Here is a 21319-nt window from a genome sequence, read left to right as displayed (position 1 = left end):
GCTTGGGGAAATACCATTCTGCCAAACATGAGCGGAGGTATCTTTCTCCGTGCTTTTAATCGGAGGACAACCTTCACAAACCAAAAATTCATATCAAAGAATACAAAATATTTTTCTTTGTCTGCTACATTGCAAGTAAAAAGACTTTCACTCCTTGAGTGGGAAAACCCTAATACAAAACAAACAAACTATAGTAGAAAAACTTGAAAGCTAGCTATTTTTCGGATTTCACGAACTATAGAATTTTATGTAGGATTTCATGCTGGACACCTCAGAACTTCAATGCCAAAAATTCTTTGAATTTCAATGCAGAATTGATACACTTAAATTTTTAACCCAGAATGGATGGCAACTACCCCACCAACAAGATTTTCATACTCAACCTTCTGAAACCCTGCAGCTGCTATCATTGAAGCAAATGTCTCCTGCATTCATCAGTAATGACAAATAATATATAAGATACCAGCATCATCCAAATGGAAAAAGTGGCAACTCTTCTCAAATTATAGATTTCAGTCAATTATAGTTCAAATAGGTTTTATAAGCTTTACTAATTGAAACCATTTCCTTAAAAATGTAATAGGAACTATATTTCCTGAGAGCCCTTGGTCATGCGATGTGGTTTTTTTTAAGGATATCTATATTTGTCATTATGGTACACTTCTCCAATCTCCACACAGACTAAGTTCAAAAAATTTCACATAATAGGTACATGTATGTACATCTATCTTCCTACATCAATTTCTTCAGTGCATTGAGATGTGAACCAATGCAGTCAAAGCATGGCCTGAGTAACATTACAAAGTCAGCTTACTGAAAGAATGCATTTGGGTCAAAGCAAGTTCTACAAGCAATCATAAAGGTGTATATAACTCTCCCCAACTCATCTAAATATCCTTATGGCATGTTTGGATGTTTAAAAAAGAATGGGGAGTAGAGTAGAGGGAGGGAGAGTAATGCAATTACCTTATTTGGAAGTTTTTTAAAGGATGAGGGGGAGAGGTTTGGAGGAGTTTGGAGGGGTTTGGACTCCCTCTAATCTCCCAATTTTAATTCCTCCAAATTGGAAAGATTTGGAGGGGGAGTAGAGTACATAAACTATTGACCAAGTAAATTACCTAATTTACCCTTATTATATTAATGAAATTACACAAGGGGAAGGGTTAATTAATCCCTTCCCCCTTACTAATTTTAAAAACATCCAAATAAGGTGGAGGTGAATCATTCTCCTCTACTCTCCTCCCCACTACTCCCCTTTCCTCTACTCCCCTCTACTCTCCTCCCTCTCTAAACTTCCAAACAAGCCATTAGTGAATAAAAATCCTTCTTCTATTACTTATAGTAGAAGATTCCATGAGTGAAAAAAAATTGCTTATTTCACTGGCTGCTGATAAGCCACAGACAGAGTTAATAAATAACTTAGAAGCATAAGGAAGCCAAGTTGATACAAACTACTAATGAGCAAGGTTAGATAGATTAGAAAAATAATGATGCATTCAAACACAGACAACATAAATTAGGATCAGAAGTTATAAGAAAGAAATAACATGTCAATGCAAACAACCCACTTTATTCAGTTTGTTCTAACAAATCTCTTTAATTTTTACTCCCAATATTATGACATGCACACACATACCTAGCAACTTTGAGCAAGTAAAAAGACAATGGCCTTTTTTTTTTTGATAGTTGAGGATGGAGGGATTAGAACCCTGGACGTTCCCATTGGAAATACTAGGAGGTGCCAATAGAGCAACAAAGCTCTTGACAAGTTGAAAGACAACGTTTAAGGAAAGTAGCTAAGTAAATAAATCAGGAAAAAATTAAGGAAAAATAAAGTTTGTTGTGGCTCATAGTTGCTACATGACAGCACCCAGACCATATTTCCATCAGACAGCCTTAGTTGTCTTAGTACTACTAGACATCGAACAAACTGCAGTGGATAGTAAAATGTAGTATGGAAGATAGAAGAATAAAACCTGGGAGGGAAAACGGCGAATACTCTCAACCAAGTACTGATATGAATCCCGATCACCTGCAACTACCTCTCCCACGGCTGGGATGATGGAGAATGAATAATAATCATACCTGCATAAGAAAATGAGCAGCACTAAATTAAGGAGATAGCACACAGCAGCAAAGAAAAATATTGCAGAGAGAGGATTAAAATAGAAAGGTAGTATAGCCTGAGAAATTTGTCATCTGAAAACTGTAAATGCTGTAATGGCACTTTGTTCTTCATACAAAATGAACATGATTTTCTCTAAAGTGAGAAATCTATCCGGAAAGATGTAACATGGCAATATTTTATGTTCTTCATGAAATAAACATGTTATGAGGATCATGTGAAAATTAAAGCCCTCCAAGGTGTGTTTAAGGAAGTCAAATTTCAAGTTAGAAAAATTCATGAAAAACGTAATTGTTACAGGGCGTGATGTCGATGACACTAATTAGAAAATATGAGATTGTCCAAGCTACAAACACAGTTGATCAAATACAGATTTTTTCCCAAGTAAAGGCATTATTGGATACTCACAGTTCCTTAAATATAGGAACTTCCACATGGCTGAGTTCAAGGCAAAGGAATCTTCCTCCCCGTTTTAGTACCCTGATAAACAAAGTCACATAAGCCAACAAGCCAGATAAATATCAGAGCAATAAACTTCTTTAAAAGCAAAAAAAAGGTATGACATACTTTCTTCAGTACTGCATTGTAGTTTATTTACTAATAATCATCAAGTCTGAGACAAAATGGGTGGCAAACCCCTCAATACTTTCCTCCCATCAATATACGGAAAATTCTCTTGTTAAATTCATACTCATTCCATATTTCAATCATTTCTGAGTACACACACACAGGTCATATATATATATATATATATATATTGGTAGCAATCAGAAATTGCCTCTGATGTTGGGGTTTCATTCTCATTCTCCACCTTAGTTTCACTATAAAAATTAATTGTTTAGGTCTATGGAAAAATTCCTAGAAGATCAAATCCAGCAACAACCATCTGATCTAGCTGTGGGTTTTTTTATTTTTATTTTAATTAAATTTTTTTTCATGTCTGATAATAACTTGTTTTTCTTTAATACAAGCCAAAGAGAGTATATGTTCAATGATTTGTTCCTTACCAAGTTAGCAATTACACCATTATCCCAAAAAAAAAAAAAAAAAAAAGATTTGACCCATCAATTGGGTAAGTCTCAAGCAATCCCACCACACTAGAATAACACAGGTAAATGATTGGAATAAAAAATTATAATGATGGTCATATTATTGAACAACTAAACTATTTTCAAGTCATCACTAGTTTCCTAACTTCTTCATCTCAAAATCCGCAAGAAGACAAGCATTTTAATAAGTTTATATAAACATGTTTCAAATTCAAGAACATAATTGATCACAATGACTATGAGATAATTTCAAGTCTGAATGAATGTCAAAAAAAAAAAAAAAAAAAAAAAAAAAAAAACACATCCCCATAAAGAGAATTATAACTTATTGAACAACATTATTAACAAGTTTGGCATGATGGTACTTCGAACTGCATGATCTATACTGAATATTAAAGCTTGTAAAGGTGTACAACAACCTTGCTAAGATGTAAGCTTACCTATAAGCTTCAGAAAGAACTTTCTCTATGTGTGTAACATTCCTAATCCCAAAGGCAATTGTGTAACCATCCATTGAATTATCTTTGTAGTTCAAGGCTTCTGCATCTCCCTCCACCCATATAAGGGATTTGTCTTCTCCAAGACCTAAAAAGGTTGGGAGAAATTGTTAATTTATAAATAAAAGCATGAGGATTTATGAGAAAATCATTTTCATTTGCAATCCTCTATGGGAAACATATTTTTCATCCAATGATAGTTTACTAGCTCCTTTTATTTTACCTCTCTCCAAGGCTCGCTTTTGACCAACATTTAACATTTTAGGGTTGATATCACACACGAATATCTGAGTTTCTTCATGTAAATTATCATCAAGAACATCTTGTGTTGCTCTACTTTTCACACTGTTTAAGGTTTCCAGAATCCGAAAAGCTACATCCCCTGCGAAACTTCAAAAAATTAAAACTCAAGATAAACAAATATTATTCATGCAAGATATTAAGACAAGAATAAATCTGGATTGCAACATAACAAATAAAATACAGTTTGCACTAGATAAGGACTTTTATGTGGTAGCCAAGGAATTTAACAGTATACTTCAACTGCTCTATGATGAAGCTCAGGAATTTACTAACCTCTTGACCTTTCAAAATGACAAACTATCTTCTTTGGTGTATCTTTAACAGCTCTATGGTGAAGCATCTAGAGTTCTCCTAAATATTAACCCCACACAAGCCCACTTAGACAAACTCCTTAATTTATCCTACATAACCATACATTAATATACACATCACACATTTATATTTCTCATCACATAATACAGTAGGTTAATGTAATCTCTTTTTCATAATCAAATAATAGACATTCTTCACATGTTAGCATTAGTATTTTAAAAGAAAATGAAGTTCACTATCATTAAAAGAGGTCATTAAAATCTCATTATATTACCAAAGAAACCAAATAAAATTACAAAATACCCTGTACTCTCTTTAGTGTAGGTAAGAGAGCCAAAGTGATAAACCTCAAAACCACAATGCGGTAATTTGTAATTTACCCTTTTTTTCTCTCTATCTCCTTTTTTAAGGTTTCCCTCACACTCTTTTCAGCCTAAATACACAAACAAATCTTAGATTTAATCATTTTTTATTGATAAGTCATTCTCGTACTCAATGGATCTTGAACCCATGATCTCAACCCCCGTCCCATTATTATGAAAGGAGGAAGTGCTATTTGAGCTAGAGCTCATTAGCAACCTCAGATTTATCATTGCACACGGTATGCTGACCTGTCCCACCAGCCACATCAAGATGCTTCATTCCAGGAAATGGATTCAGTTTGGATACCAGTCTGAAATATTGGCAAGACAATATGCAACAACGTGAAGGCAAAGAGCTATAGATTTCAAACACAAAATAAAATCAATTTTGCACTTTTTAAGGGTCTTACCTATCCTTCCATAATCTATGTAATCCAGCACTCATCAAATCATTCATCAAATCATAATTTGAAGCAACATTGCTGAAGACATTACCAACCATGCGACTTTTCTCTTCTTCGGGTATTTCTTTGAATCCTGAAAAGAAAGTATGGCAAATTTGACATAACATATGTCTGCAACGCAAGGTAAGATTAAGCAGCACAAAACTTATATAAAAAAAATTAAATTAAGCAGCAGATAGCAATTACAATAAATTTCTATACATTCTAAGTGGCCAAGATCGCACACATATGCTTTTGAATTAACGATAAATCATGCACTGCACTCAAATTGAAGAAGAAAGCTACTAGATCAGTTTCCATTTCAATGGAAAAAGTTATTTTTGCTAAACAATGGATATAGCCTTAACCCTCGAAAATCCCTGCCTTATTAAGTGGCTCAATTTCTGTTTGTACTGATTACCAATCAAAAAGTATATAAATGGGCAGAGGTACCAATAGGTTACAAAGAACAGTTAAAGAAAGTTGTATTTGTTACTTGATCTATCAATACCCTAATAAAAGGTAAGGAACTTATTAGCTTTCCGAATTTACCAAGGTTCCATTTTGTTAGCATGAGAAATTGAGGGGTGCTGAAAATCCCCACCCCCCCCCCCCACCCCCCCCCCCCCCCCCCCCCTTTGTGGTAAACTTAAAGTTACTTGCATGATCTACAGAAAATCCTTGCTAAAAAAATTGCAGGAAAAGGAATCTAATTCAAAGGAAGATTGTTAGTTCTTTCACTTACAAAATTCTGATCTTAATCATCTATAATAAAATATTTACCCATGCCTTTGAACTAAAGTAACAGTTAATTATCCTAATCTGCAATACCATTTTTTTTTTTAAATGTAGGTCCTATTTTCATTGTTGATTCTAAAATGGCACAAGACTAGAAAACCACTAGAAGTTCTTTATTTTTCCTATAAAAAATTAAATAAAAAAAACACTAGAAAACCATTAGAAGTTAGTGCACTTACAACTCATGAGCCAAGTCATATATCAAGACCTTAACGCCTTATGAGATGAAAACTTATGCAAATAGAGTGTAGCCACATATCTCATTACTTAGTTGTTCTCAAAAGTTTTTAGTTTTTTTAAAAAAATTTGATAAGTAGTTTTAAAAATAAATGTTTACATATACCTTTGTATAGTTATTTATGTTTCTCAAAATAATTTTTTTTCTCGACTTTTGGACTTTCCATGCATAAATTTTACATACACTGACTATTAATTCAATAACTACGATTGTTCTTTGTGCTAGTATTAAACTATATTGTCTGAGGAAAAGTTAATTTACTTTTTAATGTTCATCTATAATTTAACTCTTTTTCCCCCCATTTCTCCATAAATGTGTTGGGTACTTTTATAAAAACACATACAATACTAATGAAAAGTCTAATGCCCCATGCCCTTAGGTTGCCTCAAGAGCAACAAATGTGGCATTTTGCACTTACGAAAAGAGGGAAAAAAGGCAAACATTAGCTAATGACCAATGAATCAAATCAGCTCCATTTGTGATCTCCGTAATCCTAATTGCAGCCTAAGCTTATTCTTTATCATGGTTTTCATTTGAAGTACTACTCAAGAAAGGGATGGGATTCTAACATTAAACCCTTCAAATGAAAATTTTGGAATCCAAAGGTCAACAATTTTTATCACCATTGGAAGGAAGTATTCAAGAACCAAGTCACCTTAATATTCTCAAAATCCATTTTCCTCAATGAGCAGCATAGATTTATTGTCTGAATGAAAAAAATAAGACAAACACACACACACAGAAGAGAGAGAGACAGACAAACCAAAACTGGTGGCATGTGAATGCAGTACAGATGTAGAAGAGAACCTGGGCAACAGTTTACTCCCTAACCTCCTGGTCGCCATTCTCAAGGCCATGGCTGTTAACCAAAGAAAGAAAAATGGAAGAGTCACATCACAATAAGTGGAGCTCAAAATGTGAGAATTTTAACTTTTAAATTTGGGAGGTAGAGTAGACACAGAGTTTGAACTCAGAACCACCTACACTAATACCACGATAAACTACCATTTGTCCCCAAAAAAAAATGGATTAAGGTTTCTAAGAGACATATTATCAGATTCAGCAAACTCAAAGAATTAAGGATTCTATGAGACAAACAGTGTATGATTTCAACACAACACATAAAATTTCTAACTTCTAATTTAAATTTTTTTTTTTTTTTTAAAACCAAAGATAAATCAAAGAATATTTTTTTGTATGTGGGCTTTTCTTATTTTTTATTTTTAAGCTCAGACTTCAATCAAAATGACTCAAAGCTCCAATTTTTATTTTTATATTTTAATTTCTAACTTCTAATTTAATTTAATTTTAAAAAAAATAAAAAAAATTATTTTGCACTTCAAGCTTAAAAAGCATGGGCACTGATAAATCAAATTGAGTATGTAAATGTAAATTGAATTTGACAAAACAACGGTGACGTTTTTGATCTAATGAGATAAATTCCTAAGCATCGCATTTTCCATCAAGAAAGCATTTAAAATCCCAAAAATTATGCAATTCAAAGCATCAATTTCGAATTCCAGTATATGAGAAAATGCCTGCAAAAAAGTTAGGAGAAGAAAAAGAAATTCACCGTTAAGGGTGGTGGGGGCGGCGGCGGCAGTGCGGAGCTGCGGTCGTGTCGGAGGAGAGAGCGAAACTTGCAAGAGCAAAGTGGAGCTGAAACCGCAATTTACATTCACAGTTTTTCAATTATGGCTCTTTTCGTCGGAGAAGATAAACATTAGTATTGCTGATGCTAAAAACTAAACAGCAATATTGCTAAATTTAACAACTGAAACCATCACGTGTATATACATCTATTTTTATATTAAAAATTTACTTTTTTTTTTATTTTTTTATTTTACACATTCACTTTTATAAAACACTCATTTTTATATTAAAAATTTACTTTTTATTTTATTTTATTTTATTTTACACATTTACTTTTATAAAACACTCACATCATTTCATCTATTTTATCACCTCTTTTATTTAAATAATCATTTTTCTCAATTTTTTTATTATTTTCTCAACTAACTCCTTGTTATACGCTCTCTCTCTCTTAACCAATTTTTTCTGATTTTGCTCTCTTTCTATACCCATCTCTCTACCCATATCCCATCTCTATACACATTTTTGAATCAACTCTCCCTCTTAATCTATACTGATCCACAGCTCCCTAGCTCTGATCATCTCTATACTGATCTCCCCAGCTCTAATCCACAGCTCCCACGAGCTCCGATCCACAGCTCCAAACCATAACTCCGATCCATAGCTCCGATCAGGCAAGATCCATACTCACGAGCTCCGATCAAGTGAGACCCACGACCTAGCCAAGCACCGATCATTTCGATAAGCACCGATCTCTCTTTGTTGTTTGTCTAATTGGATATGTTTGTGTGTGGGGGTGTTTGTGTATCTCTGTGTTTTTTTCTTTTTCTTTTAAGCAAGTGTATCTCTGTGTTGATTTGTCTGTGTGGATGTGTTTATATTAATTTTCAGTTGATTTTGGGTTAATTTTTGGGTTGATTTTGGGTTAATTTTCAGTTGATTTTGGTTAATACTTTGTGATAGATTGCGATGTTTGGTGGTGGCGCTGAGTTTGGTGGTTGGGTGGTTAATCTGGTGTGCTGGGTTGTTGTAATGGTTGGAGAAGATAGGTAGTTTGAGAGAGGAGAGAGAAAATAAATTAAAAAAATCGTTTACACGCGAACAGTAACTGTGTAAATATACATGGTTACTGTTCATTTGCACAACCATGTGTATATTTTGCATAATTTTACACCCATTGATGTGGGTGTTTTTTTACTCAAAATGTGTAAAATTTGCACTATAGATGTATTTTAAAAGATTTTAGATAATTTGATGTAAATGCTCTCACACGCCAAAATAGAGCTACAATGGTGGTGCTATTGCTAAATTTTGTAGCAGTGGAGTGTGACGAGACTAGTATTATTTTATTGTGTTGAATGTTAACCGGTGCTATTGCTAAATTTTGCAGCAGTGGAGTGTGACGAGGCTAGTATTGTTTTATTGTGTTGAATGTTAAAATAAAATTATTGTTGTGTGTTTTGTGAAATAAAGTGATAAAATAGACAAAGTAGTTTTTAGTGGTGCCAAATTGCTAAATATTTGGTACCACAAATGCTAATAAGGTAGAGAAAGGATAGAGCTAAAAAAAAATTGAGTTTTTGACTACAACCAATTCCTAATTCCCATTCAGTCACATTAGATAGTTGTAAAAATTGACATGAAATCAGTTGTAATTTTAGATTTTTTTTTCAAAACAAATCAACAACAAATTTGACACTTGTTGATGTGGTAAATTATTAGTGGTAAGTAAGAAAATGATGTTAGTAATTCGTCCGGATAAAAACCAGTATAAGCTTTTCAACTCATAAGCCTAAAACATAAGATACTTCTTTCTTTTATTTTACTTGGTCGTATATTACTTTGGCAAAAAAAGGGTAATTAGTTCATTATACATTCATCCCTTTGATGTTTAGGAATGGCGTTCCATCGTAAACCTGAGGAGAAATCCTACTCTAGCCTTAAAATTTAGAATAGCCAACTTGGGGAAGGAAAGGAGGGTTGAAGGCCTTGAAATCTGAGGTAGAAATCCTACTATAGCCTAATCTCTTTTCTGCAGACTTGAACTTTGACACTTTATCTCCCATATCTCATAAGAACTTATACTTGTGTATATGTGTGAAACTCTCTCTTGGAAACTTAAACCTTGATCATTACCCCTACCTCACAAAAATTTATACTTGTGGAGTTATCATTCATGCCAAGAGTGTGCAATGGTATTAATTAGGAAAACTAAAAGAATAGTAAAAGGAAAAATAAAAGAGAGATAGATATTTGAATTTTGTTTAGTTTAAGTTTCTTAATGAGCCCCTAAAAAATTTACCAGATCTGCCATTGTCACAATGTAATTGACTTTGAAAGAAATGGATTTAGGTGGTCAACTCAACATTTTAATATTATATATATATATATATTTTTTTTTTTTTCCAAATAAAAAATAGAGAGAAGTATAAAGGACATAAAGGAATATGATGTGGCAAAAGAGTAATAAATTAGAGGGAAAATCGAGATTATTGTAACATTGCAGACACCCTATTTCATTCCAGCCTTTACTCGATGCCCCTGAATCCAATGATGAAAAACTTAACCGCTACCAAAATTATTAACATCGTGTAAAACCCAAAGACTCACAAAGCCCAACTAATGACCTTAAAAGACCCAAGTATTGGCCCAAAACACTTTTATCTGGCCCAATATGCAAATCTCCATTTCATTTAGAGATTATTGTAAACATATTGAAATACATACAAAACTTCGATAAGGGCGATGTATTGGATGACAATATTTTATCGTGGGAAGCTCATCTCAATCTTAATAAAAGCACGTCCATATTTTCTTTATGGATGTCTTTTTTACTGTTGTTCTTGTCCTCGTACGGAAACAAAATTTACAAATTATTGTATAAGTTTTAGTACAAAAGATTTTTAAGAATTGTCCAAAGGAATTGCAAAACTCATTTCATTTAGTATATTGTGGCTTATTCCCGAATCTAATTGTCAAAAGCAAGATGAACTATGTTTACCATTACTATATTGTAGCTTATTGCGGTGAAGCAACCAAATGGAACTTTGCTAACTTAAGTAATTGAATAATTCATTGCATTTTATTTTTTAATTTTTTCAGTTGTAAATGTCTAAATTAAAGTATATAAACAAGTATATAAATGTGTTAAGGCAAAATGTATGTAAAGTTGAAATTGCCAAAGATGATTTGAACTCTAGATGTATTTGATGAAAATACTAGGAGGTTTCAACCGGTTGAGCTATGAGACTCTTGACAAATGTATTTATTAAGTAATGCTATAGACACAAATTATTTTATAACATTTTTACAAAATGTTGATATAGCTAACTTCTTATTGGTTTTCATTTAGGCCCACCATTAATATCACATTTTCATTTATCAATAATCACTCACTACATCAGCAGTTTATAAATTTTTTTTGTAAAATAGTTTGTATCTCTAGCATTTTTTTTTTTTTGGAAGTGCAATAACAATATGCAAGTTAGAGAAGCAAAAATAAATAGTTGTTTTGAAATAACTTTGATAATGATTGCTTGCATTATGATAGTTATATATTAATGAGTATTTATCGTAATTGTGTTTTATATGGAACTATATATTGAACTATCTATTTTATTATTTAAAGAAATTCTATATATTAACATATTGATGTGTAAAAATATTATAAGATCAACTAAAAGTTACACCTTCGATTTATATATATATATATATATATTATATAGAATATAGATTATAAATTATAGGTTTACTATAAATGAAGATAACCACTTGAGGCAACCAAAATTTCGAGAGCTAACTATGTTACATTTTATTATACGATATATGTCGTTTTACATGACTAGCAATTATAGGCACAGCGACAAACATAATTAGGAAGAGGACCTGCATTGCCCCCCCCCCCCCCCCCCTTCTTTTCAAAAGAAACTAATCACTTAACCCTTTCTTTGGACCCATGGCCCCTCCATAGTCCAAATACAACACAACAAAAAATTCACAAATCACCAATATCATAATTCTATAACTCATAACCAAAAAAATCTCATAGAAAAAAAAAATTCCCTTATGGGGGTGACAATAATTTATATAACTTTTTAATTGATTTATAAATTATGGAAAAGTCAATTACAATATTTAAATTTTTTTCAAAAGATAAAATGTAAAATTCTTTTAGAAGCCAATATTAATGATGTAGTATTGCTAACTCTTAATATTAATATCCCAATTTTTTAAAATCCTCAAACAAAATTTTGAAAACTTCATTAGTGTGATTTTTAGTTGCATCAAAAGTATGGGTTTATCATATTGGTGAGTTGGTCAATGTGATAAAATCAATATATTAATTCTAATTATCCAAAATTTGGAGATCCGAAGTCCTCTTCTTTTTTTATTCTTTTTCGAAAAGGTTTGAATATCATATTGTAATTTTTAACTTTTTTGGTTCATATTATTTCTTTCTTGACTTAAATATTTATGGTAATAAAGTGCAATTGTTTTGTCTACCATGATATATTTTTTTTTTTAATAAACCATGTCACTTGAAATTTTTTTGGTTCATGCTTTCACCCCCCCTAGGTTCAAATCCTAGTTCCGTCCCTGCGTGCATGTCCAGTTTCAATACAAGCTCCATGACTTCTCTTAATTACACTGTATATTAATACACACTTCGTATTACACCAGAACGCATCGCAGTCGCCAGTGAAATCTTTTATGTCCGCAGTGCATATTTTTGAACTACTTTGACTATTGGATACACTTTTAGATTTGCAGTCAGTATCAGATCAATCAAATTCTTCAGAGCATAGCTTGCCATCCACCATTGGCAACAGTTCACATACTAGGTTATCACAAGATATTGAGAATTATTAATATTAATAGATGCAATTGATATATAAACAGGTAAATTTATTTAAGTAGTATAAAATGGAAACTAAGGCACTTATTATGTTGTTTATAACTTGATATAAAAACGATTCTTTAAATTGTTATTGAAAGCAATCAAGTGTTGATTCTTATCAAATTAGCCCCATTCTGTTTTATATGAGATATTGTACATTTTAATTTTCTTTAGAAAACCAAGAGAAAACCAAATGATACTTGATGTGCAAGATCAACATAAATAGAGTATAGAAGAGAATTGTACCTAAAGCAAAGGCAAGAAGGGTAAGAACGCAATAAGCCTGCGAGAGCTTACCCATCTTCACAAGATTTCAAATTGATTTTTCTTTTTTTGGTGTGCACATGTTGATTGCTATGCACTGATATTTAAAGAATGAAAAAATTGGGGTGGAACGTATGAACCACTAGTCATTACCAAGAATTATATGGGGGAGTAAATTTGACTTTCAAGTTTCAAAAAAAGGAAATGAAATAATGACTACAGTAATAAATGACTTAATGAAAAGTTAAAACAATGTGTTGTCTTGTGTAAATCCAAATTTAAATAGTCAAAGGATTTAAAAAATTAGTCATTACTTCACAAGTAATGTTTCATTCTCTCACACAAATGGAAGAAATTATTGTGTATTCCTAAAGTACCATAAATGTGTACTCTCTCATCTCACATGAATGGTAGGTTCCACTAATAAAATTCATGGTGAGACCTACCATTCTTGTAAGAGGGGAGACTATACATTTATGGTATTCTGGAAGTACCTAATAATTTTTTCACAAATGGTGGGTTTTGTCATAAATGATTTATGCTTGTGTATTTTATTTTATAAAAAAACTATTGTTTTTCTTCTTAACTTAATTTTTTTTATTGTGATGAAATATATTTATTTAATGTATGAATTTTTAAATAAAATAAAAACAACTTCTAAAACATAATATTTTTTTCATTGAAATTTATATTTGAACTAATAAAAAGTTTTTGTAAGAAAATCTAGGTTTTAAATAGATTGTAAGTAATTTCAAATGTGTCAAAATAGAATTAGCTAGCTAGAAATAGTTTTAGATTAAGTGATTTTTTGATGGACTTAAAATAGTTTTAAATAGGTCGGAAGTATTATACATTCAAAATTTTACTAATGAGATGGAATGACACTTGACACAATTAAAACCTATTTAAAATATAGGGACACTTAGCATCAAATTACTCATCTACTGTACCATTGGCATCTCAAATTTGATATCACATAACTCTACCTCTAGCTATATGGTACTTTTTATTTTTACAATAAAAATGCAAAATTTATCAAGCACCAAAATGCTTGCAACCTCAAATCTCTTCATAACCCACTGAAAAATAAAAAAGAAAAAAGAAAAAGAAAAATTCACACTAAATATTTTAAAATACTCTTTGTGGGGCCCGTGGGCCTGGTAGCCTCAGCCCATCGTGTAGCAGGCCCAAGGCCCACGCCGAGAAGACTGACCATTCAAGGCTAAATTGGGGAAGCCTCTTTTCCGGATCCACGCCGAGGACCTCCTCTCCTCGGATGACAAGGATGATTTTTGGGAAAGACCAGGCCCAAGTAAGCTGTCACCCTCACACTTAATGCATTCACCTAACCCCTCTGGCCGCATTAATGGGGATATAACCCCTTAGCAGGGCAACGTTGATCAGAGTGAACCACTTGAGTACTGATAAGGCCTCTGATGGGACAGACGGCCAGAAGAGAGGCGAATGGATGATCAACAGATGGAAGAAGGAGATAGGAAGATGAATACTATATAAGAAAAGCAAGTAAAGTAAAGAGGGGGGGAAAAAGGGAGAAGAAAAGGGGCTCCTCGGCCTGTGGCCGAGGAGCATCCCCCCAGTTGTAAATTAACTCTAAGTATTTTTTAATAAAAGAGAGTTCATGCTTGGTGAACGACGGCCAGCGCCTAAACCTTCAATCCACTCTCTACAAATTTATTGTTTGGGCTTGTTGGGCTGAAAACTCATTCATACGCAGGGTCAAATCCAAATTAAGTCCCTACACTCTTTAATTAAAATATTAAAATAATGAATTTTAATTTTGAAATAAGATAATTTGGGAAACCTACCCTTAAGATAAAGGACATGTTATTATACAACATTTTTAATAGTAATTTAACAAAGTGTGGTAGTCAATTGGATGTTAAGGGGGAAAAGTGTTTTTTCTCTTCAAGTTTGGGGTGAAATGTTATTTCACCAAATTTCAAGGAAGGAGAGTGTAATTACCACAAAAAGAAATTGTTAGGTTCTAAAGGTTTAGGAATTTATGTATTTAAAACTCTAATTTGTAATATTGGCAAACCATAATCAAAATAATATGTTTAGTTTTGTTTAGGCTTGCTCAAAGTTGATTAAATATTGTAAAGTTGGAATCGAGTGGCTGTAGATGTATTGGAGCATTTTGGCCTGTCTTGATCGATCGAAGACTAGGCTCAATCGATCGAATCTCGGGTTAGATGCGCTTTCTGCAGAATTTCAACTCAACCCAAACTCTATTTAAACGTCTTGGGGTTCAAGTAAAACACTCCTATTTATAAGGAAAACCCTAGAACGTTTTTGTGACTTTTGGAGAGAGAGATTAGAGTGCCTCTTGTGCCTTCTTTTATTTTTAGGGTTTTGTATCTAAACCTCTCTAAGTCTTTGTTGCTCTTATTGCTATTTTGTGTAAATCTCTTGTGAGATCTTTGAGGAGCTTTCCTTTACACAAAGCTCAGGATTTTCAAAGTGGAGATATCATCAAAACCTTGATGATCATTCAGTTGCAGATTCAAGAACTTAAAGATTAAACAAGCGGGGGTGCTTGTACTTGATTGAAGAATTCAAGAAAGAAGGAGTCCGTGGATTCGGAGCTTGGACGGGGTCGTGTCAGTAAGTTCTACTGGTAGGTAGCATTAGGAAGTCGAGCGGGGAGCTTGTAAGTCCTTTTGTATGAACTTCGATTCTTTCATAGTGGATTCAGATTTGCCTTGAGGATAGGTGGGTAAAATCCTCCCCAGGTTTTTTACCGGTTTGGTTTTCCTGGGTGATCATATCTTGTGTTATTTATTATTCCGCTGCTTTATATTCTTGATATGATTGTTTGATCGTTTTAACCTAGAATTGCTTAATTTGACTAAGTAACAACTTGGCTAATTAACTAGGCTACTCAATCTGTTTGTGTGTTAAGGGGTCTAAATTTCCATCAAAAATAATTCTTATTGAATGATTCCTAGGCAACTTTCAAATTGTGTAGGTTGCTCAGTAAGAACCCACACAATTCTGTAAATTGTGTGCTACTGTCGAATATTTCTTATGCATGTGGCTTTGTTTGCTTACACTATTCTTGCAGGGTCATAAACATGCGTGGGGGAATGTATGGAATTGTCATAAATCGCTGAAATTTCTTAAGGCGTAATTAATGAGAAATTATACAGTCCTCATGGTGGACTATGTCACTTGTTTATCATTCCACTAAAAGACTCCCACTTGTTTAAAATTGCTGAGTCAGTAATCAGTTTCTGTTAAAAAAATTTTTTTGACTCAACAATTTTAAATAGGTGGAAGTCTTTTAGTGAAATGGTGGATCACATCACTTGTCCACCTGAGGACTTTATAATTTCTCGTAATTAAGGGTGACAATTGAAATTCGACCCACAAGTATTTAAACTCACCCTTAACGAGTGGTTTTAGCCGACCTAGGAGTTAAGAGTAATGTTAGGGACATATAAAAATTCAAAACTCTATGCCACAACTCTTCACATGGTGAGTTGTGAGTGGTGGAAGTGTGTCCCCATATGGCCCACCATCACACTTCCATCACTCAACTCGTCACGTGGTGAGTTGTGGCACAAAGTTGTGCACTTTTATGTGTCTATAACATTACTCAAGAGTTAAATGTAGAGAGAGTAGGAGATGCAACCATAACCTATATGGCTATACTTGACCCATATATATAAAATATAATAGAATTTTTCTCAAAGTTGTATTTATTCCTTGAGTTAGAAGTAATTTTTGGATAAAAAACGTAACTTCAAGGAATTAACCATCAATAAGTCTAATCTATATCTATATCTATATATAATATAGAAGTAAAATGTTTGACTTTTTGTTAACTAGTCCTTATTACGCCACGTGGCTATATAAATATATGCCACGTATACATTTAAAACCACCGAACAATAGTGCAATTTCATTTTTCAATAGGCAAATTCTTGGTCAATAAGCATTTTTCCATTCAATAGGCACATTTTTGGTTAATAAGCACCTTTTGATATATCCGATATGAAGGGTTATGACCTTTCAATAGATACCTTTTGATATGTCCAATATTAAGGGTTATAACCTTTCAATAGGCACCTTTTAGTATATGTATTACAACCTATCTTATATATTCTTATATATACAACACAAACTAAACTAGAGATGTAATATTCTATCTCTTATTCCTTCCCACAAAAAACTAATAAATAAAACAACGTTGCTTTCTTCTGCTTAACTAATAAAACTTTGTGCAATTTCTTTTGATAAGGGTAATATTGAGAAAAGTATTAGTCTCATTCACATAAGATAAAACCGCCAGGATCAAAGAACCCATCAACTTTATGGTGTGGAAGACGATGACTCCACCCCCAAACCGACAGCTTTAAGTGAGTCGCCCAAACGTTGTAGGAAACTGATGGAAGGAAGCTGACAGGGGTAAAGGAGCTCCTGATGGGTTTGACATGGCCTTGCTTGGCCTCCACACATGAGTATATAAGGAAACATCCTGTTCCCCACGGATAACCCTAATTGAGGTGATTCCTACAAGGAAATGATCCTGCAAGATATGCGTGTTAATGAAGATCTTCTCTACAAGGAAAGGCCTTCTGCGCTAAGGAACGGATATCAAGCTTATGCCACTATAAAAATCCCAAAACCCTCACAAACCAAGGTACGTATAATTTACCCCAGCTCCGGCACTCTAGAGTTGTGAGCATTCCCTAACTTAATCTTCGGAAGGTATTTGGCCGATACCACACCGGTACTCTCTATAAAGTCTTCTTTGTTTTTGTTTTATAGGTGTTGTCTGGAGCATGTGAGGACTGTGTGACTTACTGACGATTTTCGGCATCATCATCTTTTAATATCATTTATTTATTTATTTTAAATTTCATGCATTTTTGCTTACTACTCCAACTCAAAAATAATGGTTTTTTTTTTCCTGAAACTTATCCAATAGCTATTCCTATACATCATATGGGTTAGCGACTAGTATAATATAAAAGTGAAATGTTTGACTTTTTGTTGACCACTCCTTATTGCGCCACGTGGCTATATAAATTTGTGTCATGTATATATTTATAAACAATGAATAGTTGTGCCTTTTCATTTTGCCCATTAAGTTTCAGTTTTTACTCACCATTTCACATAAAATGTATTGATTAAAACAAAAAAAAAATGTCATTGAGAAGAAAAATAATAGTAAGGCGTAGGGAAGAGAATGAGAAATCCTAGAAGAAAAGCATCCATAAGGCATTTAAAGAAATCATTCAGCATTATTATTGCTATCATTGTTGTGGCTTGATTCCTAAACCTTTTCACCATTTAACAAAAAAAAGAAAAAAAGAAAAGAAAAACTGACATATGAAAGAATCAACTACCCAAATCGTTGGAATTTAAATGAGTAATATAATGAAATAACAAAATGATCTAGTAAAAAAAAATATCAAATTTGATTGACTTGGAGGCACAATTGAATATTATCTTTAGACAATATTTGCCCCGACATAGGAGTTGCTAAAAGGTGACTACAAATTTGTCCCCAAGATACAACCAAGTTTATTGGGTTCTATAAATAGCAATTCTAGAGGTTACCCACAGGTTTCATGTATTTCTAAGAAAGACAAAAGAGAAGAAGTTGATGAGAAGAAGTTACCAAATGAATATAAAATCACTATTTACACCAAAAAAATGATGACCCTTCAATAAGCACATTTTCAATCAATATGCACATTTACCGTCAATAAACACATTTTCATTCAATAGACACTTTTACGGTCAATAAGCAACTTTTCATTCAATAGGAACATTTTTTTATCAATAGGCACATTTTCGTTTAATAGGCACATTTGCGGTCAATAAGGACATTTTCGTTCAATAGACACACATTTAATATATATACAATATGAAGAATTATGACCTTTCAATAGAAACATTTTGGTATATCCAATATGAAAATGTTATAACCTTTCAATAGACACATTTTGGTATATTAAATTTGAAGGGTTACGACCTTTTAGTAGGCACCTTTTGGTATATATTACAACTTATCTTGCATATACCTATATATACAACACAAATTTAACTAGAGATACAACATTCTATCTCTTATTCCTTCCTATAAAAAAACTAATAAATAAAACAACATTGCTTTCTTCTGCTTAGCTAATAAAACTTTGTGCTATTTCTTTCAATATCAAATTTTTCCATGCATTTTTGTTACTATTCCAACTAAAAAATAACGGCTTTTTATTTTTATTTATCTTTTTTTTTTTTCCTTCTTGAAACTCATCTAGTAGGCATTCCCATGCATCGCATGGATTAGCGACTAGAGACACAAAAATTTGTAACTTATTTTTTCCCAGAATTATTGAGATAATATATTGTGATTAATGTATGATAAAAATTTTTTTCCACTAATCAACACCCAACACATTTGCAATTTTTTTTTTTTAAGTTTTATTTCTAACATTGTGGGGGTTTTGAACCAAGGACGAAGCCAAGATTTGGAGTTAGGGGAGGCGAAAGCATAAAAAAAAAAATCATTATAAAATTTCAAATAAACATCTATTTAGTAATAACAAACTGTCAACAAAGGCAAAGACACAAAATCATTGTTTCTTAATACATTACAATGTAATCATTTATGAAAAGGGGACCCAGTGTCGTCTTTGATGTATGCGTATGTTTTTGGGTAAGGGTAAAATTATTTTTAAAATTATTTTTAAGGACTGAGTTGTTTGTTCTAAGTAAAATTGGTAGATTGGATGTAATTTTTTTTATGACTTTACTATTTTTAATTTTATCATTGAGCTAATTTTTTTGGGCTTGTTAATTTTGTTTCAAATTTTAGATCTATAAATTTTTCTTATAGCTTTTAAAAGGATCAATGATATTGTTAAAGGGGACCATATAATTTTATTGAGCCATATTGCTAAAATCAGTAGCTGTATATATATATATATATATAATTATCTTGTCTCAGTCATATAACATTACTCATTAGTCATCGCCCCTCACACAAATTCTTCTCTTCCACTCACATCTCTTATATTCTCCAATTTCAAACAGAATAGGAGACTTGACTTGACGGGTTCTGTTGGTTGCTGATAATGAAAGCTTATTAAAGAGCTTGAATATGGTACCACATGAGGTTTCGTGTAGCTAGCCTCAACGCCATAGCACTCATGAAATTCTCATTTTGGCAAACTGCATACTACATCATTTGCGGCCAGCTGAATGAAACGTCTTTCTTTTCTTGATGGTTTAATTGCACTCCTCTCAAATTATGGGTTCAGTTGGAATTTTCTTTTTTAGTACAAAATTGAGCATTGAATCCATAAATCATGGGTAATAGGAAAATTGCCCCAAAAGAGTTGCTAAATTTAAATAATAATAATAAAATTTAACACGGAAAATTATTAATTTCTTGAAGATAAAACTTGAGTACAATATATAAAATTGTGAATTTTTTGTTTTTTGAAAATAAAATATAGTAATATATTTGCATTGAATTTCATCATCCTTAAAAAAGATATGTGTTAGGATTTAGTATAAAAAATTATTTAATGAAGCATTAAATATAGTGGCAAAACAGGTCAGAATTTGTAGACTTGACCTAACTCGAACCCTTTTTTTGACCCAAAGCAAAAAATGAGTTGACCCGTGACTTGACCCGATTTTTACGGGTCAACCCAACTCAACCCGAATAACCTGTGACCCGACCCATTAAAAAAAATTCACTAAAAAATATTTATACTACGTCTTGATTCTAGGTGCATAAAGCACAAAGCACCAGAACAATAGTCAATAGATTATAGTCTATATGTATAGACAAGTAGACAATAGACAAGACAAGACAAGACAATTGCTTCACATTTAATTTGACTATTTGAGCTTCACAAGCCAATAAGAGCTTCTGACATAAGAGTATGAGAGAAAAAAAGATTAGACAAGATAACCATTAAAAAAAAAAATTCTCATTCAATTTGAGTCATTTGACTAGCTGACTAGCTGTAGTCCAATTCCAAAGGCACAAAAGTGAAACATGCCAACCACAAAGGCCAAAGCTTTTGTTCACACTTTCACACATTTGACATTTCACACTTTTTTAAGTTTCACACAAAGCTTGCATCTCAACCATTTCACTTTCAGCTTTTCACACATGTAGTGTGAGTTTGGATAGCACATTTGCATTGTACTTGACGTTCACAACCGGTTAAATCCACCGCTCCCTCAACATTATTTTGGAAACGCAATTTGTACTACAATGACATCAACATGTCTCTATGGCGAGCTCTTGTCCAAGCCACTGAGTTATTCTGTTGGAAAACTAAGGGAAGCCATTGAGATCGTGACAGATGAGTATACAAGGTCTAATCTTGATTTTATAGCAAGTCAGAAGCATGTTGATGGTCTGAGGTTCAACTTTCACATTCGAGGAC

General features: G+C 32.7%; 1 protein-coding gene across 1 annotated transcript; it reads right to left on the bottom strand.

Annotated features, from left to right (window-relative positions):
* Positions 1 to 72: 72 nt before the first annotated feature.
* LOC112033166 (2-methoxy-6-polyprenyl-1,4-benzoquinol methylase, mitochondrial) lies at positions 73 to 7896 on the bottom strand. The gene is made up of 9 exons (XM_065775855.1): positions 7701 to 7896; positions 6891 to 6986; positions 5059 to 5185; positions 4898 to 4959; positions 3895 to 4053; positions 3615 to 3759; positions 2534 to 2605; positions 1977 to 2085; positions 73 to 425 (listed from the first exon to the last, which is right to left on the bottom strand). The coding sequence occupies exons 2-9, from the start codon at positions 6982 to 6984 to the stop codon at positions 324 to 326; spliced, it is 870 nt and encodes a 289-aa protein (XP_065631927.1). The 5' UTR covers positions 6985 to 6986; positions 7701 to 7896; the 3' UTR covers positions 73 to 323.
* Positions 7897 to 21319: the final 13423 nt, after the last annotated feature.

Source organism: Quercus suber, unplaced genomic scaffold, assembly GCF_002906115.3.
Source record: "Quercus suber isolate HL8 unplaced genomic scaffold, Cork oak 2.0 scaffold_120, whole genome shotgun sequence".
In the NCBI taxonomy this organism is placed as follows: domain Eukaryota; kingdom Viridiplantae; phylum Streptophyta; class Magnoliopsida; order Fagales; family Fagaceae; genus Quercus; species Quercus suber.
The sequence above is the reverse complement of the archived record's forward strand: the minus strand, read 5'-3'. Positions and strand labels throughout refer to the sequence as shown.

Bases quoted from the DNA above. Each gene is read 5' to 3' on its own strand.
- LOC112033166 (XM_065775855.1), bottom strand. From the start codon at position 6,984: ATGGCCTTGAGAATGGCGACCAGGAGGTTAGGGAGTAAACTGTTGCCC. The intron at 2,606-3,614 runs GTAAGCTTACAT...TTTGTTTATCAG, and splicing joins GTTCTTTCTGAAGCTTATAG to GGTACTAAAACGGGGAGGAA. The intron at 2,086-2,533 runs GTGAGTATCCAA...TTTCTTATGCAG, and splicing joins GTTCCTATATTTAAGGAACT to GTATGATTATTATTCATTCT.